The sequence below is a fragment of the Triticum aestivum genome, chromosome 4A (genome assembly GCF_018294505.1).
Source record: "Triticum aestivum cultivar Chinese Spring chromosome 4A, IWGSC CS RefSeq v2.1, whole genome shotgun sequence".
Classification (NCBI taxonomy): Eukaryota; Viridiplantae; Streptophyta; class Magnoliopsida; order Poales; family Poaceae; genus Triticum; species Triticum aestivum.
Window position 1 is genome coordinate 613,012,497 of NC_057803.1, and position 14,233 is coordinate 613,026,729.

The 14,233-nt window shown below is 39.6% G+C and overlaps 1 protein-coding gene across 1 annotated transcript in view; it reads left to right on the forward strand.

Moving 5' to 3' along the window:
- LOC123084063 (probable peptide/nitrate transporter At3g43790) overlaps positions 1 to 11,367 on the forward strand; it is a 47,012-nt gene extending 35,645 nt beyond the window's left edge. The window contains exons 3-18 of the mRNA XM_044505859.1: positions 7,737 to 7,777; positions 7,910 to 7,970; positions 8,123 to 8,225; positions 8,316 to 8,418; positions 8,499 to 8,546; positions 8,621 to 8,689; positions 9,159 to 9,208; positions 9,297 to 9,372; positions 9,446 to 9,655; positions 9,819 to 9,906; positions 10,073 to 10,156; positions 10,243 to 10,373; positions 10,731 to 10,775; positions 10,855 to 10,943; positions 11,046 to 11,089; positions 11,214 to 11,367. Coding sequence (XP_044361794.1) covers positions 7,737 to 7,777; positions 7,910 to 7,970; positions 8,123 to 8,225; positions 8,316 to 8,418; positions 8,499 to 8,546; positions 8,621 to 8,689; positions 9,159 to 9,208; positions 9,297 to 9,372; positions 9,446 to 9,655; positions 9,819 to 9,906; positions 10,073 to 10,156; positions 10,243 to 10,373; positions 10,731 to 10,775; positions 10,855 to 10,943; positions 11,046 to 11,089; positions 11,214 to 11,311 — 1,340 coding nt within the window. The 3' untranslated portion in view covers positions 11,312 to 11,367. The remainder of the gene's footprint in view (positions 1 to 7,736; positions 7,778 to 7,909; positions 7,971 to 8,122; positions 8,226 to 8,315; positions 8,419 to 8,498; positions 8,547 to 8,620; positions 8,690 to 9,158; positions 9,209 to 9,296; positions 9,373 to 9,445; positions 9,656 to 9,818; positions 9,907 to 10,072; positions 10,157 to 10,242; positions 10,374 to 10,730; positions 10,776 to 10,854; positions 10,944 to 11,045; positions 11,090 to 11,213) is intronic.
- Positions 11,368 to 14,233: the final 2,866 nt, after the last annotated feature.

Consider the following 14,233-nt stretch of genomic DNA (forward strand, 5'->3'; position numbering starts at 1 on the left):
AAGGTCTAACCTTTAGTACCGGTTGGTGCCACCAACCGGGACTAATGGCCTTTGAGGCATTAGTACCGGTTCATGGCACGAACCGGTACTAAAGGTTCAATTTTCAAACTCTCCCCCCTGGACCGCCTTTTCAGTTTTAGAAAAAACAAAAGAAAATGATGGAAATGTCAATAAAATAAAATAAAATAAGTTTCCCATGTGATATGTGGTCTAGTTGTTGGGAAAATTTACAAATATGAATTTCGACTTTATTTACAAAATCTCTCTGGAATTTGTAAAATGGGCATAACTTTTGCATACGAACTCGGATTGAAAAGTTTTTTATATGAAAAATCATCTACTCGAAAAGTTACATCCGATGGAGACCGCCTACGGCCTGTTTGCAAATTTGTAGAATCCTTAGATTCCAAAAGGAAAAAAAGTTATGCTCAAATTTTAGTTTTTTTAAAATTTTCATTAAATCTGGTCAAACTATGGTCAAACTACTTATTCAAGAAGTATTAGTGTTACTAAATAATTATTCAAGAATATTAGTGTTATTAAATAATTATTTTAGTTTTTTTGAATTTTGGTCAAATCTGGTCAAATTATGGTCAAACTGTGGTCAAACAATGGTCAAACTACTTATTCAAGAAATATTAGTGTTACTAAATAATTATTGTTTTTTAGAACAATAGTTTCAAAACTCAAACAGTGAAATGTGTGACTTCATGCTCAAGCTAAAATCCTGAGGGTTAATAGGATTAACATCTTACTATTGTCAGGAAAACAACGAGTGCAGACTTGCAAACGAGGGAGAATAGAACCTGGAAGTTATGAGTGCTCAGGCTGGGGGAGTGGGAGGATGGGTGACCGTCCGGGAAGTTAGATGATTTGGAATGATGAAGGGTGATTAGAGATTAAATTGAGCAGTGATGAGAGGGGTGATTAGAGATTAGAGGTTAAAATAAATCAAAAATTTGAAAATAAAAAAGTTTCAAAAAAAAATTAAAAAAAAAAATCAGAAAATTACCTTTAGTACCGGTTGGTGTTATCAACCGGGACTAAAGGTGGACCTCCAGGCAGCGGCCATGTGGAGGGCGGCGAGGTGGGACTAAACTCTGCCCGCAACGAGGACAAACCCTTTAGTCCCGATTTGTGCCTAATGGTCATGGGCCAGGGGCGAGGAGCAAAATTATAAACTTTCTGTTAGTGCCATTAGTTTTAGAAAAATTATAAAATTTCTGTTAGTGCCATTAGTTTTCAAATTTGAATAGTTAAAATTTGAATTCTTTGAAATTTGTTTGAATCACAAGTTTGTGATTAACTTTACTTTTTCCAGTTTTTTTGTTTTTTGCATTATTTATTTTCTTTTGTTTTTTGCATTTTTTTAATTCTTTTTGCTTTTAGGTCAGCAAAATTATAAACTTCCTGTTAGTGCCATTAGTTTTAGAAAAATTATAAACCTTCTGTTAGTGCCATTAGTTTTCAAATTTGAATAGTTAAAATTTGAATTTCTTTGAAATTTGTGTGAATCACAAGTTTGTGATTAACTTTACTATAAAAATAGTTTTTTTCCTGTTTTTTTGTTTTGTTTTTTGCATTATTTATTTTCTTTTGTTTTTTTGCTTTATTTTTTAATTCTTTTTGCTTTTAGGTCAGAAAAATTATAAACTTTCTGTTAGTGCCATCAGTTTTAGAAAAAAAATATAAACTTTCTGTTAGTGCCATTAGTTTTCAATTTTGAATAGGTAAAATTTGAATAATGGTATTACGAGGGCCGAACCATAAGACATTAAAGCATTTCAAATGAACTCTGAAAAAGTTGAAAGTTGGCATGGTATCATAATTTCACCCACATAGCATGTGCATGTACAAAACGGACAATGGTAGCATGTTCGTGTGTTACAAAGTTGGCATGGTATCATCATAATAGTTGCGGGAGAAAGTCTTCACTTTTTCTTCGCTTGTGTCATTTGCTTATTGTGCCGTAACCATGGATAATCTTCATTGTTTATCAGGTTGCTTGGGTCAGCCTTGACATTGAAGGGAGGAATTTCATGAAACTTTTCATAATCTTCAGACATGTCTGTCTTGCCGTCCACTCCCAGGATGTCCCTTTTTACTGAAAGAACTATGTGGCGCTTTGGCTCATCATATGATGTATCCGCTTCCTTATCTTTTCTTTTTCTCGGTTTGGTAGACATGTCCTTCACATAGATAACCTGTGCCACATCATTGGCTAGGACGAACTGTTCGTCAGTGTACCCAAGATTTTTCAGATCCACTGTTGTCATTCCGTACTGTGGGTCTACCTGTACCCCGCCGCCTGACAGATTGACCCATTTGCACTTAAACAAAGGGACCTTAAAATCAGGTCCATAGTCAAGTTCCCATATGTTCACTATGTAACCATAATATGTGTCCTTTCCGCTCTCGGTTGCTGCATCAAAGCGGACACCGCTGTTTTGGTTGGTGCTCTTTTGATCTTGGGCGATCGTGTAAAATGTATTCCCATTTATCTCGTATCCTTTGTAAGTCAATACAGTCAAAGATGGTCCCCTGGACAACAAGTACAACTCATCACAAATAGTGTTTTCACCTCTGAGACGTGTTTCCAACCAACTGCTGAAAGTCCTGATGTGTTCACATGTAATCCAGTCGTCGCACTGCTCCGGGTGTTTGGAGCGCAGACTGTTCTTGTGTTCATTGACATACGGGGTCACCAAGGTAGAGTTCTGTAGAACTGTGTAGTGTGCTTGAGACCAAGAATATCCGTCCCTGCATATTATTGAGTCACTTCCAAGAGTGCCTTTTCCAGCCAGTCTCCCCTCATACCGTGATTTAAGGAGACCTATCTTCTTAAGGCCAGGAATGAAGTCAACACAAAACCCGATAACTCCTCTGTTCGATGGCCCATGGAGATGCTTCCTTCTGGCCTAGCGCGGTTACGGACATATTTCTTTAGGACTCCCATGAACCTCTCAAAGGGGAACATATTGTGTAGAAATACGGGCCCCGGGATGACAATCTCGTCGACTAGATGAACTAGGACGTGTGTCATGATATTGAAGAAGGATGGTGGGAACACCAGCTCGAAACTGACAAGACATTGCGCCACATCACTCCTTAGCCTTGATATGATTTCTGGATCGATCACCTTCTGAGAGATTGCATTGAGGAATGCACATAGCTTCACAATGGCTAATCGGATGTTTTCCGGTAGAAGCCCCCTCAATGCAATCGGAAGCAGTTGCGTCATAATCACATGGCAGTCATGAGACTTTAGGTTCTGAAACTTTTTCTCTGGCATATTTATTATTCCCTTTATATTCGACGAGAAGCCAGTCGTGACCTTCATACTGAGCAGGCATTCAAAGAAGATTTCTTTCTCTTCTTTCATAAGAGCGTAGCTGGCAGGACCTTTATACTACTTCGGAGGCATGTCGTCTTTTTCGTGCAAACGTTGCAGGTCCTCCCGTGCCTCAGGTGTATCTTTTGTCTTCCCATACACGCCCAAGAAGCCTAGCAGGTTCACGCAAAGGTTCTTTGTCACGTGCATCACGTCGATTGAAGAGCGGACCTCTAGGTCTTTCTAGTAGGGTAGGTCCCAAAATATAGATTTCTTCTTCCACATGGGTGCGTGTCCCTCAGCGTCATTCGGAACAGCTAGTCCACCGGAAACCTTTCAAAAGATTACGTGTAAATCATTGACCATAGCAAGTACGTGATCACCGGTATGCATGGCGGGCTTCTTCTGGTGATCTGCCTCGCCTTTGAAATGCTTGCCTTTCTTTCGACATTGATGGTTGGTCGGAAGAAATCGACGATGGCCCAGGTACACATTCTTCCTGCATTTGTCCAGGTATATACTTTCAGTGTCATCTAAATAGTGCGTGCATGCGTGGTATCCTTTGTTTGTCTGTCTTGAAAGGTTATTGAGAGCGGGCCAATCGTTGATGGTCACGAACAGCAACGCCTTTAGGTTAAATTCCTCCTGTCTGTGCTCATCCCACGTACGTACATCGTTTCCATTCCACAGCTGTAAAAGTTCTTCAACTAGTGGTCTTAGGTACACATCAATGTCGTTGCCGGGTTGCTTAGGGCCTTGGATGAGAACTGGCATCATAATGAACTTCCGCTTCATGCACATCCAAGAAGGAAGGTTATACATACATAGAGTCACGGGCCAGGTGCTGTGATTGCTGCTCTGCTCCCCGAAAGGATTAATGCCATCCACGCTTAAAGCAAACCATACATTCCTTGGGTCCTTTGCAAACTCATCCCAGTACTTTCTCTCGATTTTTCTCCACTGCGACCCGTCAGCAGGTGCTCTCAACTTCCCATCTTTCTTTTGGTTCTCACTGTGCCATCGCATCAACTTGGCATGCTCTTCGTTTCTGAACAGACGTTTCAACCGTGGTATTATAGGAGCATACCACATCACCTTCGCAGGAACCCTCTTCCTGGGGGGCTCGCCGTCAACATCACCAGGGTCATCTTGTCTGATTTTATACTGCAATGCACCGCATACCGGGCATGCGTTCAGATACTTGTATGCACCGCGGTAGAGGATGCAGTCATTAGGGCATGCATGTATCTTCTCCACCTCCAATCCTAGAGGGCATACGACCTTCTTTGCTGCGTATGTACTGTCGGGCAATTTGTTATCCTTTGGAAGCTTCTTCTTCAATATTTTTAGTAGCTTCTCAAATCCTTTGTCAGCCATATCATTCTCTGCCTTCCACTGCAGCAATTCCAGTACGATACCGAGCTTTGTGTTGCCATCTTCGCAATTGGGGTACAACCCTTTTTTGTGATCCTCTAACATGCGATCGAACTTCAGCTTCTCCTTTTGACTTTCGCATTATGTCCTTGCATCGACAATGACCCGGCGGAGATCATAATCATCGGGCACATCGTCTGGTTCCTCTTGATCTTCAGCAGCTTCACCTGTTGCAGCATCATTGGGCACATCGTCTGGTTCCTCTTGATCTTCACCAGCTCCCCTCGTTGCAGCATCACCGTATTCAGGGGGCACATAGTTGTCATCGTACTCTTCTTCTTCACCATCTTCCATCATAACCCCTATTTCTCCGTGCCTCGTCAAAACATTATAGTGTGGCATGAAACCCTTGTAAAGCAGGTGGGAATGAAGGATTTTCCGGTTAGAGTAAGACCTCGTATTCCCACATTCAGTGCATGGACAACACATAAAACCATTTTGCTTGTTTGCCTCAGCCGCATCGAGAAACTCATGCACGCCCTTAATGTACTCGCAGGTTTGTCTGTCATCGTACATCCATTGCCGGTTCATCTGCGTGCATTATATATAATTAAGTGTCCAAATTAATAGAAGTTCATCATCACATTAAAACCAAAGTGCATACATAGTTCTCATCTAACAACATATAGCTCTCCACAACATCTAATTAATTAAACCATACATTGAAACTATGTAAAACATTTCAATGCGAAAACAAATGTGATCATAATCGCAACCAAGGTAACAATTGATCCAACGACATAATGATACCAAGCCTCGGTATGAATGGCATATTTTCTAATCTTTCTAATCTTCAAGCGCATTGTATCCATCTTGATCTTGTGATCATCGACGACATCCGCAACATGCAACTCCAATATCATCTTCTCCTCCTCAATTTTTTTATTTTTTCCTTCAACAAATTGTTTTCTTCTTCAACTAAATTTAACCTCTCGACAATAGGGTCGGTTGGCATTTCCGATTCACATACATCCTACATAAATAAAATCTATGTCACGTTGGTCGGCATAATTTTCATAAACAATAAATGAACCAATAGTTATAAAGATAATATATATACCACATCCGAATCATAGACAGGACGAGGGCCGACGGGGCGGATACCAAAACCATCGCACTATATAAGATGCAATAATAAAAGAAAGAAAATAATACAAGTATCTATGTAAACATACAAGTAAGAATATTTTCCTTTCAGAAAGAAGATAAGAACAAGAGGCTCACCACGGTGGTGCCGGCGATGAGCTCGGCGCGGGTGATCGACGACGGTGAAGACGGGGATGGGGCATGACGGACCACTAAACCTAGACAAATATTATGGAAAATGGAGCTTGGAGGTCGAGCTTGGTGAGGAGAAAGCTTAAGTAGTGTGGCTCGGGCATTCCATCGAACACCTTGTGTGCATAGGAGGTGAGCTAGAGCACCACCAAGCTCTCTCCCCCTCGGCCAGAAAAAAACAGAGCAGTGTGCTCTGCTCTTACGCGAGGGGGTATATATAGGCACCTCATTGGTCCCGGTTGGTGGCATGAACCGGGACTAAAGGGGAGCCTTTGGTCCCGGTTCAAGCCATCAACCGGGACCAATGGTGGTGGGCTAGGAGCGAGGCCCATTGGTCCCGGTTCGTCCCACCAACCGGGACCAAAAGGTCCAGATGAACCGGGACCAATGGCCCACGTGGCCCGGCCGGCCCCCTAGGCTCACGAACCGGGACCAATGCCCCCATTGGTCCCGGTTCTGGACTGAACCGGGACTAATGGGCTGACCCGGCCTGGACCAAAGCCCTGTTTTCTACTAGTGATTGTTCCCCGACTTCGACCGCCACACCAATGCCTCAGTCTTCGCCATTGGTGAGTTCTGGCTCGATTTCTCTTAGATTCATGTTCCTCTTTGTCTCCTCTGTTAATTTATGGTTCAGTCACCACATCTCCACTTTCATATCAACCCGCATTGCTACCGCCAGATGACGGCGGTGGACCGAAAGGAAGCCAGAGGCGAGGCTTGACAACATGTTCGTTGAACTGGAGAGCACCGGTACCCGCTCGAGAGGTGTGTAGTCATTGTGGGTGGTGGCACATAGGATCAAGGCATGGTGGCCGGAGGCGGGTGTGCCCATGGAGCTGGACATTTGCCAACACGATGAATTGTCTCCTGTCTCCAGTGCCTTGTTAGCACACCGGCATAGACACAAGTATGAAACACAACACCCGCGAAACCCCAACCAAGCATGTCAATGCAACACTTCTCATCAGCTGAACTAAAAAAATGTGGTTCTCACCAGCTGAAGAACATGGTCCACTAGGAATAACAGAAAAGAAAAAAAATCACCAGATGATGAATGGGCCCATAAAAACCTCTCAAAATGCTCACATCTCTCCATTCTTCGGGAGTTTAGTATTTGTAAGGATGGCATGGACCACATGGTGGCGACAAGTTGATCGGGTGGGCACCTAGTCAACTCGTACGCACGTGGGTACCGGCCAGGCAATGCATGATGCATCCTCCATGCAGATAAAAGAGCACTTCCCGATGAACATAATTTTACTGATCTTGTGTCATGGGTGTGAATATATTTTTCTTTAAATTTTGTCAAATGTAGACATATTTGGCTTTTAGAAAACAACTATGCACTACATTGTGGAATGAAGAGAGTATGTCATAACATCCAGATTGTCTGGTGTACGTATGTATATGTGATTCATGATGATAACTAGGAGTAGACGATCCAGTTGATTTCAATCAATATATACTCCGATGATGATTTCGTACTTCGCAACATATAGACATGCATGGTTCCAAACATGTGCGTGTCTTTCTGCATTATTTATTAGCCATGTGATTTGTTAGGAAACTCCAATTTTCTTTTGTCACCTGATTTTTTTAAACCTTTACATGTATGTAGGTTGTTTTAGATCAGCACATCCTATAAATTTTAGGGCTTGCTAACTAACACCCTGGCCTGTTATCTTTCCAGCGCTACCAATCCAGTCTCTGTTTCCCTACTTGTACTTCATGGTATGTAGCGATATCGATGTTGCATAACTTGGACATCTATATATTCTGATTGTGTGCATGCAAGTTAATGTTTGCTTTATTACATACTAAATGGTGATTAATTATGTGTTTGCCTTTGTTATGATGCAACAGATTCAAGATTTGAAAGTCGCAAAGCAAGAACAAGACATTGGATTCTATGCTGGTTTTGTCGGTGAGCATTCATTGTCCCCTCTGACCATTTGACAAATTTGTAGGAAACACAGGAAGAAAAGCCTACAATAAAGTACATTGAGTAGATTATAATGTGATGACGGTTTTTTTATATCAATACTTAGTTACTGACTGTAAACTATGTGTCTTAAGGGGCTTCATATTTCCTTGGAAGAACCATTAGTGCTGTGCCATGGGGCATGTTTGCTGACAAATACGGGAGGAAGCCTTGCATTATGATTAGTATCCTCTCAGTGTATGGCAGATTCAGTTACATATGAAAACTTATTTTTGTTCTCCATTCAATTAAATCAATGTAAATCCTATTATACACCTTCCTTTTCAGGATTGTATTTAACACCCTCTTCGGCCTTAGTACGACTTACTGGATGGCAATTATTACTAGGGGGCTACTTGGGTTACTCTGTGGTATATTAGGACCAATCAAGGTAAACTTGCTAGTCTTAGTGACTAGATGAATTAAGAAGTACTTAGGTGTTTAACCCATGGTTATGTTTGCATTCCTTAGGCCTATGCTTCAGAAGTCTGCAGAAAAGAGCACCAAGCTCTAGGAATTTTGTAAGAACAATTCATCTTTATGTTTAGTGTTTCAGACTCGGTTACTAGATGATAATTATGTTTACCATTATGTCGCAGGTTACATCTTCGCGATCAATAGCTCTTATTATTGGGCCAGCCATTGGAGGATTTCTTGCACGAGTGAGGACCAGTCAACTTTGATATAGAGCTAAAGAAATACAGAACCGACCTTGAAGAACTAAAGTTGTATTTTTAACCAGTTTATCAAACAAAGGGCAAGTAGCTTCCAGGTGCATGGAAAAGATGTCACATATGGTAGTCCATCAAAGACATTATTGCAGTAACTCATTGAGTCGCCATAATTATATGTAACCATGGTGTAGAGCTTGGGGATAATGTATCATCTATGATAGTTGAAGCAAAAACGTAAGGCTGGACCAATAGCTAGAACTTTTCTATCATGGCATCTCAATGAAAATTTAGAAATGGTTTATTCGGAGGGAATTTCCATATATTTATATTTTAATCGTTAAAAGTGGAAGCAGAACTTTTATTCACAGGATGAACATATAATGTCCCTTTGGAGAGTGATTAGTGATCATATATGAATGGCTTTCGCTAACATTGTGTATTACCTGTCCTCTACCAGCCTGCAAAGAAGTACCCAAATCTTTTCTCTGAGGAATCCATATTTGGAAGGTAAGTCATCACTCATACTGTTTCAATGATATAAATATTGCACCATTCGGAATATAAGATAAACCTATCAAATTACATATCCTTTTAGGTTTCCATATTTCCTCCCTTGCTTCGTCATATCAGCTCTAGCGGCGGCAGCAGGTGTTGCATGCATTTGGCTTCCGGTATTGCCCACCAAAATCTCCCTATTATTCTTTAATCACCCTTGAATTTCTATACTTGAATAAATTTTTTTAGGAAACTCTGCACATGTACCATGATGACAAAATGGAAGCTATTGACAAAATAGGCGCACAAGTTACCGATTTGAACATAGAAGATGGGAAAGCCAAACAATGTGGATCCGGTAGAATGGCATCTACGAAGAGCCTGCTAAAGAACCGTCAGTTGATGTCAGCAATAACCCTCTACTGTGTCTTCTCTCTTCATGACACAGCTTATCTCGAGGTAAATCTATATTTAGGTATCTGAAATAGATTGAGTAACACAGTATGAACATATGCTTATCGTCATATCTATCATATAGGGAACAATCAGATTAGGAACCAAACCAATTTTTTTAATAAGGAACTAAAGCAACTTTGCATGTGTTTTGTAATTTCATCTTCAGATATTTTCGCTTTGGGCTGTGAGCAGTAGAAAATATCGGGGACTAAGTTTGACATCTCAGGATGTTGGCGCCGTGCTAGCTATCTCAGGTATGTGGTGTTCCTTCTAATTTCATAATATGATCATTGCGCAAGAGAAACATAGTTAATCCAGAAAGAATGAAATCAACACATATGTAGTATCGCTTCGTTACCTATTACATGTAACACTAGTTTTGACTCCCTTTAACGTATTCTGTTTTGTTCGATCTTGTAGGTTTTGGTGTTTTGGTGTATCAACTTGTGATTTATCCACTCCTTGCCAAGTATGCTGGGTTAATCAAGCCATTTCGTTCTGCAGCGGTATGTGCAAATACCATTTAATGTCAAATAATTATTCAATACGATGAATCTATTGCACAATACTGAATGCAAGTTTATTTTTTCCTGTATTGTCTATACTTCTGCTTACAACATATCCATTCATGGGCAGACTATATGGTGTGGAGCTCAAAGTACTCATCAACATAGCTTCACTTCTGAAGAATATGTTTGCGGAAAGTCTCGCATATTCTTTTGTTGCTTTGGTTAAAGTAAAAAAATGCAAATTGGGGGTGTTGATCAACAGTTCAGCAAAAAGCTAGAACTCATCCAATACAAAAGAAAGTTACACCTCATTGCTTACATTAGTAATCATCCTTTACGAACATTTTTATCTTCTTGGTGTATAGGCCGGAAGAGCAATACATCTTCCGTTTTAAAATATAAATATAATGATGAAGGTTTTTGGGCGGTCTACAGAAATCATGTTTGAGCACCACATGTGCAAATGAAGTAAAATTAAACGTTTAGTATCCCTGGAGAAGACAAGCTCCATGGATAGTGATTTTAATAGACAATTTAACTATTCTAATGCATCATCTAAAATGGAACAGGCTACAATTACTGTTGCGTGCAACATTCTACAAAACACAGAAGTGGTATGTATCATCTGTCTCGTTGCATTTTCTTTGAGTTGCTTTTGCTATGTTCAAACGTTTTTGATGAAAACATGTACAGATACAAGAACAAAGGGGTGTTCCTAATGGTATCTCTATGACTCTGATGTCAATCTTTAAAGCAGTAGCTCCAGCAGCCGGAGGAATTTTGTATGTACATTGTTTCTTTTGCTTTTTGAGTAGTAATGACCCTAAGTTTTTGCTTGGCCGCTAGTGTGCTTCATAGTTAGCTAATCTCTTGCCTTTTTGCAGGTTTTCATGGGCTCAAAAGAACATAACTGGATTGTTCTTACCAGGTAAACACATTGGTCGTCCAACCCATACTAATTGCATTTATATTGATACTTTGCTTTAAGTTGAATGGATTCGGGCACATATAATTAGAACATATGCTTATTTTATTTATCATCCAATATGCAGGTGATCATATCTTGTTCTTCATGCTGAACATGGTGTCAGTAATCGGGCTCTCGCTGACGTTCAAGCCATTTTTCTCTATGACGAGTGTGATGAAATGATGGGCCTGTAGTGATGTACATGTAGCTAGTTAATTAAAATTAGGGACACTACCACATAATGCACCCTTGAGTCAAAAACTGCGTAACTTCATGTATTGTGTCACGGATATTTTCATATTTTCTTGGTTGTTATCAGATGTGACGTGATATCTTTTTTTAGTGAGCACTCCTAAGCACAAAATGCTTTGGTTTACGATAACTTGTTTCTGGTAAGAAGATCGAGAATATTTTGTGATTGTTGATTAGAAGAGTTGCATATGGTACCTTGCACTACAGAAAAATCACTAGTCGTCAAGTGTTTTGACGTAGGCCAAGTGTAGGCTGCTTGTGGTTGTCCCTGGCATGGAAATAAACTCAGCTGATACCTACGCCACGTGCCTTGTGTCGTACTGTCGACGCTTCACACAGGGATGTGCGAGCGAGCGATCAACCGGGCATATTGCATCGTACTGTCGACGCTTTGCACAGCGATCCATTTACAGCCCTAAGCACATTTTCGGTTTTGGGAACCTTCTATGGTTTCAAGCCGGTTTTAGCCGGTTTTGGAACCTTCTAAAGGTTTTTTGGACCGGCTTTTCCTGGGTTATCTATTTCTTTTCCTTTTTTTTGGTTTTCTTTTACTTTTTACCTTTTTCTTCTCTTTTTTGCTTCTTTTCAAAAAAGTATAAACCAAAAAGCACTTTTTTCAAAAAAGTTCGGGTTTTGGAAATTTTATTCGGATTTTAAAAATATGTTCGTGATTACAAAATTTGTTCCCAAATTCAAAAACTGTTCACGGTTATAAAATGTGTTCTCATATTCAAAAATGTTCACGTTATTGATAATGAGTTTATCATTTTAAAAATTGTTCATTTTTTCAAAACAATTCAAAAACTTGAGAAAAATTGACCTGCTCAAAAAATGTTTGACATTCATAAATTGTTCACATTTTCAATTATTTTTTCCTTTTTGTTCATTTATTTCATAAAAAAGTTCGCATATAAAAAAATCCATGTTTTTTGAAAAATGTGCGGAATTTTCAAAAATTGTTCACATTTTTAGAAGAAGTTCAGGATTTCAAAAATAGGTTACCATTTCTTCCTGTTTTCGAAATATGTTTGGAATTACGAAATTTGTTCCGTTTCTTTAAATTGTTTGCATTTTCGGAAAGAACGAGAATCTCAAAATTGTTCGTTATTTCAAAGAAATATAAGAAAAATCATAAATGTTTCAAATCTGCCGCTACTTTCTGTTATTAATAGCTTTCTGAGGTATAAGAAGTTGGCTGATCGAATACTCGTTCGATTCCTTTATTTTTCGGGCTTTTCTTGCGTCGCGCGGTTTTGCGTTCAAGGCGAATCAGCTCCAGTGGGCCGGCCCAGTCGTGCACTCCCCTGTGCGGCGCGCGCTCCATTCGACGCAGTATGCGTCCTATAGTTTGTCTAAAAAAAAGGAGGTCCTATTCAGCGCCTTGAGCGCCCGTTACAGGAATTCCTGCTAACGAGCACACACCCTCTCCCCTTCCATCGATACTAACGGGCCTGTCCATCTCCCCTTTAGTTATACTAGTAAGCTTGCACGTGCAATGCACGTCAACACTGACACACATTATATTATTAAACATCTATAGTTCTAAAATAATGCATATGTGCTATTTGTGCAAATGAATGAATGAAAAGGTGATCTGTATAATGTGCAAGGATTGCATCTAAAATGGTAAGTACAATATTTTGCAAAATATTCCTGGAATAAAAAGTTAATTATTTCAAGTGCATGATTTCATCATTTACAAAAACGAAGTGATGATTTGGATAGTTTACACAAAATGTACCAGAAAACATTCCCACAACATGTGGGGATTCATTTAGTTTAACTAAAATCAACAACCATTTCTTTAAATTCGAAAGGTGCTTCGTCTATGCACTTGAAAACCTTCTTGTAGAGGAGATTTAGATAGATACACAAAATGTGTGTGCTCATGTCCTTGCATGTTGGAAACAAGCATCAACAACATTTACACTCTTGTAGAGGAAATAGTGTTTGGGCAATCAACAACCAGTCACATGGTCTCCTCTACATTGGATCCAAAAAGAAAAGGAAGATTGAATGGAACTGAAACTCACAAATAGGTAGACATGCTTTCAATCTGTTGGCTAGAATTTGACAAATGCACTTGTCAGGAGTACTCTATCAATTATCTTTCATCTTCTCAAGATTAAGCACTTTAGCTGAGGCGAAGAAACGAAGCAAGACGATGCCATTTTTGAGCATGCTCTTGGTTGTCACCAATGAACCTACAACATTTTAAAGACGATGACACACAAACATGCACACGTATTATTGTGAAACCTGACCAACTTTGAAAGCATGATCCTCTATCCCCACTTTATACTGATTCTCATCTTTTAACCATTCTTTACACAGTGAGACAAAACTTACATGTGTCTGAGAAAGAAAAAACACTTTGAAATGTGACCATCCACATTGTCATCTTTGGTTAGAATTTAAGGTCCTTTGAGTATCAGGTCCAGCTTGCCCACAGAAAAAGCTATCTTAAAATCTCCAAAAGCTGTCCAAAAGAAAAAGGAACAATCTCACGAAACAAGTGAAACATTGGTGCTAATTTTTTAGAAGGATACATGCATCTATATGCATCTTATCGATGCCAATTTGAAAAACTGATTTACAGAAGTACCTTTCATGTGTACAAAACGCTGAAGAATTTGAACATGAACAACCTGATACAGTACAGTAAGGACAGCGAGCACTAACAATTCATAAAAGTATATTTTCCTATACACACTCTGTTGCGGGTTAATAAAAAACGGAATATACTCAGCTGTGGGATCGATCTTCAAATTACCTTCAATTGGTTACAACCTAAAGAAGCTAGAACAACTAATCTAGTACTGCTATTTCATAAAAAAATTAACCATCATAAGC